This window comes from Gnatocerus cornutus, chromosome 1 (genome assembly GCF_029298725.1).
Source record: "Gnatocerus cornutus isolate USDA-ARS CGAHR chromosome 1, icGnaCorn1.1, whole genome shotgun sequence".
Classification (NCBI taxonomy): domain Eukaryota; kingdom Metazoa; phylum Arthropoda; class Insecta; order Coleoptera; family Tenebrionidae; genus Gnatocerus; species Gnatocerus cornutus.
The window spans coordinates 33,742,728-33,762,598 of NC_142233.1; the positions used below are offsets into that span (position 1 = coordinate 33,742,728).

The following is a 19,871-nucleotide window of genomic DNA, read 5'->3' on the forward strand; positions in this document are numbered from 1 at the left end:
AATCGGCCGCACATCTTCATTTCTATGGTAACATGAAAGCCTGCTTTAGATTTACGACAAAAAATGGAGACATTCAAAGCAGGTAATTTTTTTATCTCAAAAATTGCGCGGTTGCCCGCAAGCGGCCTCAGCGACAATCTTTCTCTCAGTACGTTAAAGTATAATTTCTCGGTCGAGGTATACAAATAAGCAAATAACTATTATAGAAAAAGCTGTCAATTTAATAATAATTTTATTTTTTTTAATTAATCATTAACGTAATTCAAATTTAAATTTGTCACCTAAATACAGGCTGTTCGGAAAATCGCGCACCACCGTAAAATTGTATTATCGGGCGATGTTAAAGGCAACACAAAAATCTTTAAAAAATTGTCTTTTATTTTTCAAGAAATGATAAATTGAAAAGTAAAAATAAAGTTCCAAAATTAAGGATTTCAGTGCAAAAATTTCACATTTAACTGCATTAATAAGTATCTTTGTGAACGAGCCCTATTATTTATTTCCATTTTAAAAATTTAAAAGTTTTTCTTTCTATGGGAAAAATGACTAAAAAGAAATTTGAATACTTTGAGTAAAATTGGACCACAATTTAGTCCGAAAAAATTCCTAGTAGTTTGTACATAGAAAAAAATTCCTTCATTAAAATGTCGTGCAAGTCAACAAACAACTTTTTAAAAAGATAATAGTCAGCTAAATTACTTTTTTTTTTCATTTTACTTGAAACGCAATTACTATTGCAAATAACAAACTAGGAATAGAGTGTCAGTATAAACCTATCCTAGAAAAATAGACAAACTACTAAACATAACATTGTAATTCAATAACACGTATTAGCAAAATATACTTTTAGGAATAAAGTAGACTGGTGTTTTGTTAACTCTAGTGACTTAAATATAGAATGTAAAATTTCCACTTTTATACCAGTCATACAAGATAAGTATCATATTGCTTTGCCAGAAAAATCCTTAACAAGAAACAAATCAACCCACTCAAAACAAATGGTTCACAAAGAACCTTTTTGAAATGACAAATAAATTAATATTCTTGGATGACTTGTATAAGCAAATGGGCTCCTATGAAATCAAAGACGCTAGACATAAATTTCGAAAAATATATCGAGCTAGATTAGGAAAAAATTAAAAGATTGCCAATAATGATTTTATTGAGACCGCTGCTATTATTGATAAGTAACGTATGTGATATTGATGTAAATGATTTTAACCAACAAGTTGATATCGAGTTGATTATCGAGTTGATATCATTATCAAGTTAATACTGATATCGATTAAGGATTGAGGCTCCTTACAGTCTTACAGTCGCTCGTGTAATTAAAAATTGCCGAGATCGTTAGTCGTCATTACAGCACGTGTTGTTACAATATTTTTCCGACGATCCTCGACAATCGCTAAAAGCTATTTAGAAAAATATTAATGAGATTGATTATGCAACCAAACATACTCAAACTTTTAATTTTTTTGATCTTCAAAATTTACTGCCAAGCCAAAGTCCCTATATCTATAGGTCTGAGCGAGACCAATAATCGCGTTTCCATGTTGATGACGTCAAAACGGTTCGCCTTTTGGCGCGAAGTTTGAATACATTTTCACTTTTATTTTCACTTTTGACACTCAATTCAGTCATAAACTAATTCGACCAAACAAGCTTTTTTTAAGGTTTCATGACGAGCACATGTGGTGTCACAAATCGCTGCTTGACCCAAGTGCCTCTAATGAGAATAGTAATTCGCAATTGGCTAATCAGTATCAAAATGCTTTCAAATGTAACTTCAGAAGCTGCACTGTCAGAAAAGTTTGGTCTTACCTCACCATTTTCTTCCACAAACACGTGGGAAACACCAAGAAAACCTCACCATTTCGCATTTGAAATGGTCTGCCATATAGCAATTTCTGCCAGGACATGGTGAGGATCACAAATCTTTTTGACAGTACAACTTCCGATCTTTCAATGAAGAAAATTTTTGTCATTGAATTATTTGTGTCCCAGGACTGAGTGTCTTAAGATCTGGGATATTTCTGATGTGTTTTTCTTCAAATAGGAGGTAAATACGATGATAATAAGCAGGCATAAGAGCCAAAAAGAGACTGCATTTTTTTTCTGGGTAGAGGACCAATTATACAAATGCGCCACTGCTCTATGTAGAAACCCTGTCAAATTAAATGACACGAACCGTTATGACGTCACATCCCCTATCACCCCCCGTAACGGCACCCACCTATACTTGGCAACTCGCTCAGACCTCTAGATTTAGGGACTTTGCAGCCAAGCTAGCTGTCACACTGTCAAGTAATAACATAACTGTTAAACTGTTACATTACTTGCAGTCTTCTACATCTCAGGAGGAATCAGAAATCAAATGTCAAAATACGCGTGGAAGTTGGTGGATTCGTATTTACATTTAGATCGAGATTTACATTTGACATTTCTATTGACTTTATTTTAATTGAACGTTAATGACGCACATTAACGTTCAATTTTCGAAATTGAATTTGTTGGTAATTTATACATTAATAAACGATCGTCGGAAAAAATGTATTATCGTGCAAAGTTATGGGTAACTAAATTATCTTAAAATAAATTATGTCTTTTTTTATAAATATGACCATATAGAAAGTAAAAATATAATGCCGAAATAAAGAATGTCGGTGCAATAATAAACAGGTGTAAACAAAGCATAATTATGTACGAATTACATACAAGGTTTTATGTTCGATTGCACCGAAGACAATTTTTTTTTCAAAATAGTGTGCTGTTTTTAGTATTATGAACACAAACTGTGTTCACATTGTTCAAAAAATAGAAAAAAAATAGTTGGAACAGTGTTAAAAGCTAAGAATCTGTTCTTTCTACCAAGCCCAAAAGTGTGTATAAAGAAACCTTCCACGGATGAGAAACTGTATTTTGACATTTAATTTATTTATAATTATTTGACTATGAGAGTTTAGATCACAGTTTAGTCTGAAAAAAGATATTCCTAAAAGTTTTCTAAAAAAATGTCGTAAATGTCAACAAACAAATTATTGCAATCTTTATCATTAAAAAAAAAATAATAGGCTGTAATATGACTCCTCTATTTTATCATTCTATTTGAAACGCAGTAATTATTAAATAATTGGCCAAACAAACTAGTATAAAAGTGAGCTCAAAATAATCCAAAAGTACTACATTTTGAAGGCCTCAAAATGAAATTTTGCGTGGTAGCTCTCACTTTGTGCTTCGCAATTACTGGTAAGATTTCTTAAATTTTGTTCACATTTGTTACCTTTGTTATAGGCATATGCGCTTTGAAGTGCTACAAGTATTGCAGAGGCTATGAGTGTCAAAAATACAGACAAAATTTAACCGAAATCGAATGTAAAGAAGACGACGTCGCTTGTAAAAGCTACTTAGATTCCGATAGTAAGTACTTTTAAACTATTGTTAATACATGGTTATATTATTCTAAATTTGTTTCTTAGAGTACTTCCCCTTAGAGCGCAAGAAATGCACAAAAAAAACTGATTGCAAAAATACAGAGACCATAACTTGTAAAACTTGCGACAGCGACTTGTGTAACAAGAAAATTTTGGCAGGTGACGATCTAATTTTTGATGATACAACGGATGCTAAAGGTGAAGATGAAGTCTTATCTAGATCTGAGGAAGACTATTCAGATGAATAAGAAAAATCAGCTCGTCGTTTGAAAACCGGTGCATTAAAACTAATTGCCGAACTACTGTTTTCTTTCCTTGTCCGTTCCCAATAAACAAAAATTTATAGAAAGGTCCTTAATATCATATGATATTTTTTTTCTGAAATAAGTCATTAACGTAATTACAAACTGGCACCAAAATACAGGTGCTCGGAAAGTAGCGCATGAAATTCTATTATGGGGCAATAGAAAGAAAAAAAATTGAAAAAATTTATATTTATTTTTTTGAAAATGATGGATTGAAAAGCATAAATGCCAAAATTAAAATTTTATATAATAAGTACATAATTTAGGTCTTTGTGGACAAGCCCTATAGATAAAATAAATAGGGTGAGTTTACGAAGTCTTAAAGAATAACGAGTTAGAATTGAACTATGTGCTAAAACAGGTAATGGGTCAATCAAATAGTAAAAATTCGTTTGAGTTAAGTAACAAACTTCATTCCGTTGACATTTTTTTCAAAATTAAAAATAAAAAAGTTCTTCGTTATTTTTTGTTTTTTTCGATTTTAAGAACACAGCTTGATAATATTAAAGTTTTAATTAAAGATTTATTTATTTTAAACTAAGCAAAAAATATTATTCCTTTGTCATTTTTTTGTAAAATGAAAAATAACGTTTTTTTTCCTCTTGTGAACTCAATCCGGGGACATACTGTATGTATGTAAAGTGTTAACACAAACATAGTTAAATATATTCTTTTTCGAACGGAGCCGGAGCTAACAACTTTAGCAACCTTGCTTATTCTCCTTATTTGTTTTAGTTCCACTGCGAAAACAGAAAATGTAGACTTTTTGTAAACCTTTTTTTTCGAATTCTAGAGATGTTCTTAATTACTCTCCTTCAAGGTAGTGCATGTCTTTTCGAACCCTTATATGCATTTTCTTTTGCAAATATGAAGTTTATTTGCCAAAATATCGTCTTTATCAAACGAATATAAAGTATACCTTTAATTAATTCCGCACTATAAAAGCTAACTTATAAACCCAAAACCAAGTACTTTCTCAACGCTTCAAAATGAAGTTCCTTGCTCTAACCTTCGTTTTGTGTCTCAGTGTCACTGGTAAAAAAACCTAACTTTGAAAGGCTGCAGAAGCTAAAGAATTATAATATAATTATTAAAAAACAACTCGAGCCTTCTTCATTATCCCTTTTTGAACTTCCTAAATCTCAGGAGATATTAAGTCTACTGGTAACTTATACCTTCCAATTCATCAATCCAATATAATATAGTTATTTCTTCTTATTTTTTTGCACACTTTTTGCAATGTAATAAGGATTAAATGATTATGTGTAATTATTTTAAGCATTTTTTCAAACTACCCCAATAAGTTATAGGTACAGTCTAAAAAACAATGCAAAACAGTTTTCTCTGACCAGCTAAACCTCTAAATATCCCACATTTCAAAAAGTTTTAAGTATTTTTTTTATATTTTTTTTATCAAAAACAAAACAAAATCTCCAAAATCAAAATATTTGTACTATGAAGTACAACTCTTAAGTTGGCAACTCTGTAATATTGACGGTTATTATGGTTAATTCCTTCAAGTGTATAAATAAATTCTTATCAATAGTTTATCTACAACCTTTCAAGTACGTACATAAAATTATACATAGGTACAGCCTAATTAAAAACACACAGTAAACAGACTTCAAAACAGCGTATAAAAGCCACATCAGCAAACAATCCAAAAACTGTATTTGGTTTTCAACTCTTCAAGATGAAATTCTACGTGGTGACACTCGCTTTGTGCTTTGCCGCTATTGGTAAGGAAAAAAATCCACTTTTCCGTTTTTCACATTTTCTTAGGTACTTCTGCGTTGAAGTGTTATAAGTATTGCAAAGGCGGTGGTTGTTTAGGATATGAGCAAGATTTCCACGTGATGGAATGTGAAGAAGATGATATCGCTTGTACAAGTTATAAATCTGTTGATCGTAAGTATCTTTAAATAATAATTTATCAGATATATTCCGCTTTTGAATTTCTATCAGAGGACATCGAGTTTAAGAGGTGTACAAAATATAGTTGCCAATCCGACTACAACTATAAATGCTTTGATTGCGACACAGATTTATGTAACAAGGAGCTTTTTTCCCCAGAAGAAGAATATGAAGATAAATTTTGGAATAAATAAATGTTGTTTCATTCAAACAAAGAAATTACTTGTTTAAAGGTCGGGACGGAAACATTTCTTATCTTTTCCCATAAATTACGAAAATCCATTTCCAAATCAATAGTAATCAAATCACTTTCGAACAACTAATTTAAAAAGATTTTAGGTTTTGTAATAACCCAATAAAGCCCGCCGAAAAATATGTACACAAAACAAATTATTTAAAAATGGCGCTAAAAAAACGCGAAAATTTAAAATTCAAAGTTTGGCTGTGATCGTCAAAAATGGTTAGGACCTACGTGTTTAAGAAAAAAAATTACTACAGAAAATTTAGAAAACGAGCCTCGGTTCTTTTGTGCAATGGCTAAAAAGCGATACAAACAGAAGAGTGAAATAAAACAACAAATTTGTTGGAGAGTTGTATTAGTGAACGTTGGTTTAATGTTATTTTCTTTAAAAAAATGGTGTAGTTAGTAACTTACAACATGAAAAATGGAAAACAAGTGTAGCCTAATTTATGAAAAAAAATAAAATAAAATAAAATAAAAAAGTTGGATATGGCAATGACGCTATCCATTGTTTCACAAAAACCGCATTATGCCACTTTCTTCAAATGATGTTCCGGGCCACTTGTGCACTTGTAACGCAAATAACAAGAAGTAATGTTTATAAAAATAACTTTATTTATAAGAAAATGTTTTAATTGCCTTAGAACCGTCATATCCCTGTTCTCTTTGTCACGGCCCTTTCCTCGATTTTACAGAAATAGACAGGCCCATGACGAAACACAGGTTTTTCTAAAATATCTTGGATTGTTGCAATGGTTTTTCCAAACTTTGTATAAGAAATGGAAACTGTACCGTGTAGTGGATAAACATTGAACAATAAAAAAATTAAATACTTCCTTCAATAATGACGCAGATTGTTTGACCGTTTCAGCCAACATCGACGCTAGCCAAGTGCTCTAGCTAGCCTGAATTGAAGTTTTCACTGGCGTTCTATATACGTAAGTTATGGTCGAAAACTATGACAAGAAACAAAACCGGCAAAAAAGATAGGACTGCAAAAAAAACTGAAAAACTGAAAAACACAATAGGACAGTGCCCTAGACATTCATGTTCACGTCCTAATATCGTATTCTATTGGCTCCAAAATTAAGAGAAAAATTTGTTTAGAATCCATGAAAGGTTTCTGATTAATGAGGAAAGAATCAGTTTTGTAATAACACAAGAACGACCTGTTACAAAAGCTTGAAGTTGAGAATATCGTTCCTGGACAGGACAGGTCTATGACAAATCGATGAATTTAACCAATTTTCTAACAAAAAGTAATAACTGACCGCTAAAAAAATCACTTTTAGATATAGTTTGCTTATACAATTCAAAAATTTGCTCAGCTCCAAAATCGTAACTGGGATGGTTCAAATGGTCTGGACATCACTTCTGCCCCTTTCTGTGTTAATGACCTATATGTACACATTGAGGAACAGAAATGTTAATGTCTTAGATTTAATATTGATGGTTCAATGATCGTCTCAGCCTTAAAAAAATCTGTTACAATTTCTAATGATGCTTTCTTTTAAGTTTAGCCAAAAGGAGCCTATAAGCTGAAAAAATACCTCTTGCAACCCGCGAACGGCGAAAAAAAGAGAGCACATCAATGCACCGCGTAAAATCAAATCAGCGAAGAACCAATGCGACTGTATTTTTTAAAACTATCCCAATTAGTTGTACAGTCTAAAAACCGATGTAAAACAGTCTCTGACCACCTCAACCTCTGAAATTTTCACGTTTCAAAAGGTTTTAGGTCTTTTTCAAATTGTTTTTTTCCCCAAACGTCACAAAAAATCACTATTTTTTAGTCGTTTATATAAATTTCTTCTTAACTTTTTACACTTTTTTTGCAATGTAATAATAGTAATAAAGATAAAATGATTATGTTTTATTATTATGAGAATTTTTTTAAACTACCCCAATAAGTTATACAGTCTAAAAGCCAATGTAATACAGTTAGTTTCTCAGGCCAGCTGAACCTCTGAAATTCCCACATTTCAAAAGGGTTTAAAACCTTTTCTAGACTTTTTTATCAGAAATGAAAAGTATCTCCAAAACCAAAATATTATATCTACTCCTTATAAAGTACAACTTTTAAGTTGAAAACTCTAATATTGACAGCTATTATGATTAACTTCTTCAAGTGTATAAATAAATTCTTATCAATAGTTTATCTACAACCTTTCGAGAAACTAAATATGCTACACAAAAATGCACTCCACTGTTCAAAAACTTACTAAGTACGTACATAAAAAATATAAAAAAAGTCCATTTTCCTCTTTTTTACATTTTCCAAGGTACTTCTGCGTTGAAGTGCTATGTGTACTGCAGAGGCGACGGTTGCTTAGGATATGAGCAAGATTTCCAAGTGGTAGAATGTGACGAAGATGAATTCGCTTGTACAAGCTATAAATATTTTAATCGTAAGTATCTTTGAATAATAAACTATCAGATATATATTTCGTCTTTGTATTTTTATCAGAGGACATGGAGTTTAAAAGTTGTACAAAATATAGTTGCCAATCCGACTACAACTATAAATGCTTTGATTGCGACACAGATTTGTGTAACGAGGAGCTTTGGCACCCAGAAGAAGAAGAAGACGATTAAGTGTAAAGTAACTGCTTAAAAAAATTTTGGGATAAATAAATGCTGCTTCATAAAAATAAATTTTTTTGTTTGTTTTTTATTAAAAGTCGGGACAGAAACACTTTTAAGATCTCATCTTTTCCCCTAAATTATGAAAATCCATTTCCAAATCAATAGTAAACAACGAAACAAAAATATCTCCAAAATAAAATAATTATACCAACTTTTTATAAAGTACAAATTTTAAGTAATTATGGTTAACTCCTTTAAGTGCATGAACAAAATATTATCAATAGTTTAACTCAAAACATTGCAAACCTTTCGGAAAACTAAATATGCTACATTAAAAAAAAAAAAATTACTAAGTATGTACATATTTCAACAGCCTAATTAAAAATCGATTTGCTACCACACTAAACTGACGTCAAAAAACCGTATAAAAACCACAGCAAAAAGTCCAAACGCCTTCTTTTATTTTCAACGCTTCAAGATGAAATTCTACGTGGTGGCATTCGCTTTCTGCTTTGCTGTTATTGGTAAGAAAAAAAATCCACTTTTCCCTTTTTCACATTTATTTAGGAACTTCTGCGTTGAAGTGCTACACGTACTGCAAAGGTGAAGGTTGCGGAGGATATGAGCAAGATTTGAGCGAGGTGGAGTGTGAAAAAGACGAAGTCGCTTGTACAAGCTATAAGTATTTTAATCGTGAGTACCTTTGACTAATAAACTATTTGATAAATTCAGATTTTTTATGTTTATCAGATGACATCGAGGTAAAGAGATGTACAAAGTCTAAAGATTGCAAACCCGCCAAGGACTATAAATGCGTTGATTGCGACACAGATTTGTGCAACAAACAGATTTTGGGCGAAGAATAAGTGGAAACTAACTGCGTAAATTTTGGTATTAATAAATACTTGCAGTTCTATTTGTTTTTTTGTTGGTTTGTCTCTTTAACAGCTCCGAACTATCCAACTCGCCCGACGACGGTGCTTCCAACCCATTTTAGATTCGAAAGCTTCATCAAGAAGTTGCTTATATTTTCGGCTCGAATGGGAATCAATGTTGCCGATGCAAACTCGTCTATTACCCGAACCCACTAAAAGTGAAATCATAAATCTACATCCAGTCCAAATAAGCAAAAAAAATCAGTTATTCAGATGAAAAATTACAAGGCGTGTCAATGCTGCGTCGATTAAGTGCGAACTAACTATAAAAACATTTATAACCAAATACATACTTGCAGTTCTACTCGTGTCTCTTTGACAGCTCAACTGTCAAACTATCCTGACGACAGGGCTAAAAAATTACAATAAAAAAATTCAAAAACACCTTGAGTCCCTTTATCTATCCCTTTTTGAATGTGCTTTTTAAGTTTCTAAATCTGCTTGCAACTCATACCTTCCAGTTTATCAATATATCGTACAGTAGATTCTCGATAATTTGAAACTCAAAGGACCTGGCAAAAAGTTCAAATTATCTAAAGTTCAAAAAGAGAAGAACAAAGTCAAATAAACAAAGGCAAACAGACAATAGTCATAATAAACAAACCAATCAGAAAAGAGAACGCAAAATGCACTAACTTCATTTTGACGAAATATCGTAAAACTATGTTTTGTAAAGTATTAATTTTTCTGGTAAAACAGATTTATGTTTCGACAAAACTACCAAAAACCGTTTATTAAAAGACATAAGTCAAAAAATTGTAAAATCTAATTTTAAAGCAGCAATGGAATTTTTAAGAATGGCTTGTTCAAAAGTTTTCTGTTTTTCCTGTGCGTCCACGCGAGGGACTTCAAATTAACGACAGTTCGAGGGGGGAAATTTTAAATTATAGAGTGTTGGCGGGAAAAAAGTTATTGATTTTACTTCAAATTAACAAAGGAACCAAAATAAATGGAAATTTTTCAATTTATCGAGAGAAATTGAGGAGACCGGGAAAAACTTCAAGTTATCGAGAATTTCAAATTATTGAGGTTCAAATTATCAAGAGTCTACTCTAGTAGAAGTAATACGTTTAGTTATTCCTTCTTGTCTTCTTGTATTCCTTTTTGCAATGTAATGTAAAGTTTCTTTTTAAGTGTCCATCTAATCAATTTGCCTCATTTATGAAAAACAAAATAATAAAAAAAAATGGATATGGCTATGACACTATCTATTGTTTCACAAAAACCGTATTATGTCACTTTCTTCAAAACATGTCCCAGTCCTGTATTTCTCTAGATAAGTACTAGCATGTTAAAGCACATTACAATACTCGTGTGGTTATAAAAATTGGTTTTCGACTTTGTTTATTGGCAAATTCCTGACTCGTTGTACCTAATGATGGCTATAGCTCACTTGTGACTCAAATAACAAGAAGTATTGTTTATAAAAATGATTTTATTTATAAGAATAGTAGATTTTGTTATACGGCAGAAAACTGGTACTTTTTGTCGAGCAATTAAATTGCAGTAGCAAGGCGAAGCGTAGCGTAGCCGAGCGTATGCAAAATTGCTAGGCAACAAAGCCACTTTTCGGCCAAATAACAAATACTACTTTTTCTCCAAACGTTAAGTTCTTTCTTTCTTTTATTTTAGACAAAAGGTGCCTATAAAGAGGAAAAATACCTCTCTGCTTTTTAATTACTTATCAATATCGTGTGGAATGGAAACACTCGACATCAGCAATCCTATCCGCGATCGGCTAAAAAAAATACAACAGTGCACCGCGTAAAATCAAATCAGCAAAAGACAAATCCGACTGTATTTTTTAAAACTACCCCAATTAAATGTACAGTCTAAAAGCCAAGTTAAACAATTGCTTTCTTTGACCAGCTGAACTTCTGAAATTCCCGTTTCAAAAACTTTTAGGTCTTTTTTTTTACTTTCTTTATCAGAAACGAAATAAAAATATTTCCAAAATCAAAAAATTATACCTACTCCTTATAAAGTACGAATTTTAAATTGTCGAGTTTTTGGAATATTGACGGCTATTATGGTTACTCCTTCAAGTGCATAAACAACATTTTATCAATAGTTTATCTATAACCATTGCAAACCTTTCGAGAAACTAAATATGCTACACAAAAATGCACTTCATTGTTGGAAAAATTTCTAAGTAGGTACGTACCTATTACAACGGCCAAATTAAAAATCCATTTGCTGTCACACTAAATTAATATCATAAAAGCATATAAAAGCCACCACAAAGAGTCCAAAAGCATTATTTTCTTTTCAACGCCTCAAGATGAAATTCTACGTGGTAGCCCTTGCTTTGTGCTTTGCCGATATTGGTAAGAAAAAAATTCTATTTTTCCCTTTTTTACATTTTCCTAGGTACTTCTGCTTTGAAGTGCTATATGTACTGCAAAGGTGAAGATTGCGAAGAACATGCGCAAGATTTGAACGAGGTGGAATGTGAAAAAGACCAAATCGCTTGTACAAGCTATAAATATTTCGATCGTAAGTACTTTTGACCAATCAACTTTCAGATATATTCTGATTTTGTATGTCTATCAGATGACATCGAGTTCAAAAGGTGTACAGACTCTAAAGATTGCCAATCCGCCGACAACTATAAATGTGTTGATTGTGACACAGATTTGTGTAACAAGGAGCTTTTGGGCGATAAAGAAGAAGATGACGATTAAGTCTAAACTAACTGCGTGAATTTTGTTATAAATAAATACTTGCAGTTCTACTCGTTGTTTTGTTGGTTTGTCTTTTTGACACCTCCAAACTATCAAACTCGCCGACGACAGGGCTTCCAACCCATTTCAGATTCGAAAGCTTCATCAAGAAGTTGCTTATATTTTCGGCTCGAATGGGAATAAATGTAGCCGATGCAAACTCGTCTATTACCCGAGCCCACTAAAAGTGTAATCATAAATCTACATCCAGTCCAAATAAGCAAAAAGAATCAGTTATCCAGATGAAAAATTACAAGGCGTGGCACTGCTGCGTCATCCAAACAAAAAAATTACTTGTTTGAAGGTCGGGACGGAAACATTTTTGAGGTCTCATCTTTTCCCCTAAATTACGAAAATCCATTTCCAAATCAATAGTAATCACTTTCGAACAGCTAAAATCTCTTCTAACTGATTTATTACTATGACTGACACTTTTTAAATATAGCGCGGCAGGTTACACTCGTGGCAATTTAAACCGTCTTTTCAATACGTTGTGATCGAATTTAGAACTTGTACAATCCACCTGCGGCAATTTAGAATATAATAAAAAAAACGGGAGATATTGAAATGTCTGAATCATTGACACTCTATCTGTGTTTCGTGTTTGCGTGGTTAGATGAATTATTGAAAAATGTAGATTTCGTGTGCAAGCTGACATCGAGCTTTTTGCACCGGTAATTTTATGGGTTCGGGGATGTGTTGCGGACGGGGTGATACCGTCGATAATAAGGTTGTATAATTTATTACGCGGGTTTATCTGGAATCGTACAAGGGCTGCCTGCGGTCACACACTTAGAAATATAGCCGTCGATTTTAATTGGCCGATTAAAGGGACGGGAAAAAGTTGGGAAGTATTTTTAGCTGGATTTGTTGCTAGAATTTTAATTCCAGAAGGGAAATGCATTTTTTAAATTATTCAGTTCAATTATGGAATATGAAGGCTGCTTTTACAATATGCAAAACAAACTGCATATATGCAAAAATCCGTCAGAAAATCCTCCAGTGCCTTTTCGCACAATCATTGAATTTTATAGAGCATTCCGAGGACAAATCACGTCTGAAGTTTTTATCTCGTTTTATCCTCATTGCCACTCTATTCAATAAAAGCAAGTAAAACGGCCCAACTTAAGAAATATGTGAAAAGTTAAATGTCTCTACATATTACGAATTGTTCCCCTACATGTACTAGGGCCGATTTCACCAACTAGCGTTTAACTGCAGTTTTAATAAACTGAGTTTAGTTTAGCTGGTGATTTTAAACTCGGTTTTGTTTGTTCTGATTTCACAGAGGAAATAAAAGTTCCCTTAAACCGAGATTTATAAAACTGCGATCTAGACAAGAAGAACACTGGCAATGCTGCAAATTATTGTCACTATGACTGACTATTACGTCTTGTATCTTAAGAAACACGTTCTGGTGATCAAACTCAAAGAAAATTCATCTTCTTAACAGTCAGTATTAATAGATCTTGTGATAAAAGTGATTAAAAAAGAAGCACCAAAGAATGAAGATGTGTAGAAAAAATTCTTCGACCTTTTGTAGAGCTCCTTTTTGGTAAAACGACCATTAAGCCTGTGAAATAGACTTAAGAGAAACTCGCGACACTTCTTGTGCGAGTTCTTGCTTATGTGTTTACACTGTTTGCAATAAATTCTTTTTCGCAAGAATTTAGAGAGTTCTGGCTTTTGCAATTTCTCACAGACCTCTTATTTGAAAGAGTCGCGAGAACTTGAGCAAGATCAAAAATGCTTATATACACTGGAGCGAAAATCGCTCGCGCAAGAACTTCCGCGAGTTCCAGAGAGTCAACTTGCAGCGGTAGTTAGACTAGGAACAGTACTGTCCGACAGAAACTCAAGATTTCTTGCAAATCAATTTTCGCCTTTACCATTGCTCAAGATCCTTTAAAAAAATCTAAAGGAAAAGTGAAACACTCACTAGAAACAATAGTCTTTAAATGTTGATTGCTTGGAACACAATGAAAATGTTAAATCAAACTTTAATTAAATTAAAAACTAATTCCCCGTGAGTTCAGACGATTCATTGCAATTTTCTTGTTCTAAAATGTTCAATGTATCTCAAAGTATTTGTCTTCCAGCTACTGGCGTTCGATATTCTCGATGATTTGGATTATCTCTTCAGCATGGTCTAATAGGATCTTAACAATCATTTTGAATTTTTTCTTGGGCTATGAGATAATCTTAAGACACGGGATGGAGTTACCTCTAGAAAAACGTCTTCCATTGCTCTACGAATTATATGCAGAAGGTCAGCTATTGCAATAACAATGATAAGATAAAAGCAGCAATTATTTTGTATTTATCTGTGTTGAAAATTCAAATAACTTTGCAACTGGCTCCAAAACAAATATCGCTGCTTGCCTTTACGAGGTGAAATCTTAAATACACTCCAGAACAATATTTAGCATCTAGACTATGCATGCAGTCTGTTAGGCCTCCTGGAACCACAAATTCACTCTCATTCTTACTTGAATCGCCAAAAATCACCTTTCTTTCTCTCAATTTTGATAAAAATACAAATGTCAAAAACTGACAATTCATTATTCTCAGTTTTAGCGTGTTAACTGGTTGAAATTGACCAGGTTACTTGCTGAACGTAGATTAGTACTAACCTCAGATTAAAAATGTTGGTGAAATCATATTTCATGTTGATCTGCGTTTAAGAGAAACTAATCTTAGTTTAAGTGGGTGGTGAAATCGTCCCTTAGCATTATAAAATTTCCTCTCAATTTATTTATGAAAATGTATAAGTTTCCTGCGCGCCGAACAAAACCATAATTTTTAATCTTCGCAGTATTGGAAACATGGAGGAAATGCAGTTACCAAGACATGTTTTCCTTCACGCTTGATTTGTTATTTCAAGTGACAGGCTGTTCACCACTGCAACATTTATCTGCCACCAGAAAATTGTATTCTGTTTTGGTTTGCTTGATAAATTGTGTAGTAAATACAATCGTTTCTGCATTTTCGCCAGACAAGCGAGCGCTTATTTTAGGGGTAAAAATTGCATACTTCCCAAACATGTTATTATTTAAACACCGCGCGATAAAGTCAAAATGAGTGAGTGAACGCGTCCATTTTTCCCCGAGAAAAATGATAGGCGTAGGTAACACCCCTTAAATATTTCACAACATAATAATACATGAAAAATCGCGAAGAAAATGGGGAGCCGCTTTAAAAATATGTCATGGAAAAAATAGCCACCACTTAGTACAAAACTCCTGAAAGAGCGACACTCTGCGAGTTAATCACTGTAAAAGCTTTACATTCCGACCACAACTCACAATAACTCCTGTATGTGGACGCATTTATCGCATTAACGACGCCGGATGTATTCGAAAAGCACACGAATACAAAATCTCAAAACCCTTACGCATACTTAAAGATATGTATAATGCAAAACCACGCACCAAGGAAATATTGTTATCTTCGATATGCTGGAAAGTATTGACACCAAAGCTTTCCGGGAGAGTGGGAGGCGGCAGAGCTTTCCGGGACCGCCTTAAATCCCTGGAGTATAATAGCGTCTTCACTTTCACACGGTTTACGGGCTTGACAAAAAAAATCCCCGAAGGTTAAAGCGCAAGGTTGCTGTAATTACTACTAATACCAACAAAGGGCTGTTACAATCGGTAATGTTCACGAAGGGAAAATAAATAAAAGAAATGCTAACGGGACTAGGCAGAGAGGACTGTAATCTCAGCGAAACTTTCTTATCTGGTTGCGGATGCAACTTTATAATATCATAATTTTAATAAGCGTTCGAATTCAAAATTTTCATTTTTTCAGTGTAAAAGTTTGCTGCCATTCAGGTCATTTTACTTTAGAACCCGCCCTCAAAAGTCGAAAATTTAATGTTAATTTTTTTGGACTAAAACATTTTGCGACTCAATCGATGAAAAATTTTCAATTTTTTTTTCAACTATTTGCCCGATCGATCTCAGATTTGGACAGTTGATAGATCTAGAGCTCCTCTTTCGATTAATGTGTAACTCAAAAATACTAAACGTCGTTTTTGCCCCGAAACAGCGTCTTCAAAATTACCCTAAAAACACCCTCTAAAAATGTAATTTGGTGGATATCACGGCTATTTATTGAGAAAATTTAAGCTATATGGGCTCATTTTACGCAGAATTTTGCGCTAAATCTAAAACCACCCTTGTTTTCCTCGTCCGTCAACAAATAGCTGAGTTAGAAACGTTTTAAATTTCGTTTAGTCGCCAGAGGGCCAAAAATTTAAAGCTCCGAAAACCATTTTTCCCGATATCTCCAAAATTATGACAAATATAAAAAAACTGTTTTCGAAATCGTTTTTCTCGCAATTTTAGAAGTCCTTAGAAGTCGGGTCAGTCTGTCTTCAAAATTTTAATTTTTTCAATGTAGAAGGCAGCTATTTCATTCTCCAATTCAATTTCGGTCGCTAACTCGCTTATTTATAAAGCAATATTAAAGTATTGGTGTTCAATTTCACATAAAATCCAAAAAGGTTAGATTCGTTAAGGTCTATCCAGAAATAACTGAGTTATAAGTAATGAAAGTTTCGGATATTGAATTTTGAGTTGTACATTTTTCAAACCTCAATTTCTCCAAAACTCACATTCCTCGAATTTGGGAGTTCCTTTATTGAAAGAACAACTTTTAAGTGTTTTCTAGATCAGCAAATGAACATATTCCCAAAAAAATTAAATATTATTCCTGGCGTTTTTATCCGGATTAGGTTACTTCTGTCAATTTTTAGCTTATTTAGCAAACTTAAATAATTGGTTCTCATTTTTTCGCAAAATTTCACGCAAAATCCACAAGTGTGCTAGTCAACAAATAACTGAATTCCAGCCGATTGTAGTTTCGTATAATTTCAGAGTTTTCAGTGAAAATGCGATTTTCGTAGTTCTGGTGCTAAAAATCCAGTCTAATGCATTAAAAAATAAAAAAAATCTGAAAAACTTGGGGCTCGATTTTAAGTCATGGCGCAGAATTGCGTTGGCGCAGTTGCTAATCAGTTTAATTGGAGTTACTAAGGCGCAACTTTGATTAGAAATGCCGCAAGTCAACATGAAATCAGACCCTCAGAAGATTTAAAAAATGAAAGAAATCAGGTTCAAATAATCTACAGAAACCGAATAATCTGAAGGATCTAAAATTGACTAAACAAGTAGTTCAATATACAGAACTGAAAAAATAAAAATATAGTAGGTATAGATAGGTAAATTGCAGGTTTTTATGGGCTCTTTAGTTGCTGTACTTTGAAGTGCAATTGATGAATTCTTAGACAACGAAGAAAAGCAGAGACCGCATGTACCCTAGAAATCCGACAAACCGGGAGTGGCACTTATTCAAGACCTCTGCAGCGCAAATCCGCCATAAAATACGGAACAAATTCAGACCAGTGCGCGAGAAAAATTGATGAATAAATCGCCGTAGCCCCGTACGTGATGAACACAAATTCCCATTCCCAGCAATATTTCATTTATTCCGTCACGTCGTATTTTTTATTCGGTGTAGGTTGCTGATGAGTACTTTTTTGTCGATGTGACCAGATGACGGCTCTTAAAATGCGATATCTATGGTTTGTGAATGCCGAATTTGGTTCATTAATTCCGCCATTTCCCGCCACATATTTCTTGTTTAATTCCGACAGAAAAACGCACAAATTAAATTTATCGTTGAAAAACACTCCACAATTTATGCGAGTTGATCGGAGTTGTTGCGGCCGGACCGCCACCTTCTAGAGGCCTCCAGGTTCGGTTTATGTGGCAGCAGGAGTGATCTGTGCTGATATAAATTACAAGTTATCTTAAATACACAGCTACGACCAACGTTAGCACAGGGAAATTTACTACGGATCGATGGAGGTTTTATACATTGTAGCGCAAAAATTGAGCACATAGATCCGATTTCTAATTCGCATTAATTCAAGCGTATCTCAAAACTTTCAAAGTACTTAACGACTCTTAACAAATGCACTCCATTTTCAGTGTGATAACAACACATTTGCAGTGCATCATATTTTTATCACTCTTAACGCTCGTAGTTTGCATATACTTGCGCTCAAGCGGCGATCATCTCAAGATGTACGAGCGACTTTAAAACCATACAATGTATCCAGCATTGCTCCTCCACGGTTTTTCTTTTTACCACTTTAATCATCCGACAATAACGCGATTTTCGGAATAAATTGCTTTCTGAATTCAAATTTATGCAGTCGATTCCAGGAATAAACCGCAGCTTTCTGCAAATTAAAACCTCTCTTCCAGTGTGTGCAGCTTTAATTCCTATGATTAATTGATCAGATACCACAGCGAAACACTGACTGCATTTTTCCATTAAATAATGAGTAGTTTAAGATAAATTACGGAAGAAATAAAGATCTACGAGCTGGAATAAAACGACGTCTTCAGAAAAACCACAGAAATGCTTTTCAGACGCTTACGTCGGAGAGGAAGAATTAGTGGAACTTTCGCGATGATTTAAACGGTTAAGTCTCTTGGTGGTGGTGCCATTTGATTTTATTTCATTTCAAAATCGACGGGATAAAGTCGAGGATTTGCGCGAAGAATTACTTTGTCTCTAATTGTGACAACTTAATCCTGATTCTGAATGTCTAACTTTAAAACTCCGAAAGATGTTCCCACCTATTGTTCCAACGCAAATTAATTCATGCCGAGTTTTGGCATTTCATATTTATACGCCCCAATAAAAAGAATGTGATTTATATAATTTTACTTAAAATTCATATCTGCTATTGGCGACACCGAAATGAGACCGATTTCTTCGTTGTCATGGATTTTTCCCTTAATTTCCATCATGTAAATGAAGCTTTGAGCAGTGTTTGTCCAAACATTTTATCTTAGCTATACATTTGCTAATCACCAGCAACTGCTCATAACGACCGGTTTTCTTCTAATTTTGCAATGGGTGTTGCTTTTTCGACTACAGTAAAATATCTAGGCATTTTTAGTTAACTACTGTCATTAATTGTCATAAATGCCAAGTAGAAGTACGATTATAATTTAAAGTGAAAATCACGCTAGACATTTCGTTGTCGTCAGTTCAATTCATTCCATTTTTCCATTTTAAATATGCCTTTTTCAAATTAAAAAAAAAATAAAAAATATTTTTTCCAATTAGGTAAATAAAAAAAAATGGCCCTCTCTGGGATATAAAGGAATTATCGCAAAATTTTGTTTTAAGTCTTTTTTGAAAAAAAAAGGCGAACTTCGAGTAAACAGGTTTTTCTCAAAAAAGCAAAAATTTCATTGAATTTATCATCTTATTTTTTTTCTATTTTTTTCTGAAAAGTACATTTCAAACCAAAAATAAAAAAAAACGTCCCGATAAGTTAATTTTTAAAAAAGTTATAACTATTTGAAAATATAGAAACCATTTTTTGGAAAAAATTATAACTTTTTTCCCACTCCTTTAAATTCCTCGAATTCTGTCAATTAATTCGTTATTATTTTAGAATTTCGGACTTCAACCCTTGAAATTCTACAAATTCTTCGGATTTTTTGCCAATTTTGGACTCTCCGGATTTACAATTATTAATGTTTTAGTTTATTTTCTTTTAAGTCTTTAAAATTTTTATTAAATTTGTTGAATTTAGATTTTTATAACTTTTTGGATTCTCCTAACTTTAGAATTGTGGATATTTTTCGATTCTATTAAATTTCTGCTTTCTTTTTATCCAATTTTTTAGGTTTTTAGTCGCTTCATAC

At 33.1% G+C, this 19,871-nt stretch overlaps 4 protein-coding genes and 1 long non-coding RNA gene across 6 annotated transcripts in view; 4 read left to right on the forward strand and 1 right to left on the reverse strand.

Annotated features, from left to right (window-relative positions):
• Nucleotides 1–19,871, reverse strand: part of LOC148181975 (neurotrimin-like) — a 218,575-nt gene that overhangs the window by 174,636 nt on the left and 24,068 nt on the right. The window lies entirely within an intron of this gene.
• LOC148181981 (uncharacterized) lies at nt 3,169–3,679 on the forward strand. The gene is made up of 3 exons (XM_088050804.1): nt 3,169–3,246; nt 3,292–3,417; nt 3,477–3,679. The coding sequence occupies exons 1-3, from the start codon at nt 3,201–3,203 to the stop codon at nt 3,677–3,679; spliced, it is 375 nt and encodes a 124-aa protein (XP_087906930.1). The 5' UTR covers nt 3,169–3,200.
• On the forward strand, nt 4,866–6,403 carry LOC148181982 (uncharacterized). Its single transcript, XM_088044335.1, has 3 exons — nt 4,866–5,475; nt 5,519–5,644; nt 5,702–6,403. The coding sequence occupies exons 1-3, from the start codon at nt 5,430–5,432 to the stop codon at nt 5,842–5,844; spliced, it is 315 nt and encodes a 104-aa protein (XP_087900461.1). The 5' UTR covers nt 4,866–5,429; the 3' UTR covers nt 5,845–6,403.
• LOC148181983 (uncharacterized) lies at nt 8,179–8,546 on the forward strand. Its single transcript, XR_015769609.1, has 2 exons — nt 8,179–8,299; nt 8,359–8,546. It is a non-coding gene; the product is annotated as an uncharacterized LOC148181983 (long non-coding RNA).
• Nucleotides 11,632–12,146, forward strand: LOC148181984 (uncharacterized). Its single transcript, XM_088049853.1, has 3 exons — nt 11,632–11,739; nt 11,783–11,908; nt 11,966–12,146. The coding sequence occupies exons 1-3, from the start codon at nt 11,694–11,696 to the stop codon at nt 12,094–12,096; spliced, it is 303 nt and encodes a 100-aa protein (XP_087905979.1). The 5' UTR covers nt 11,632–11,693; the 3' UTR covers nt 12,097–12,146.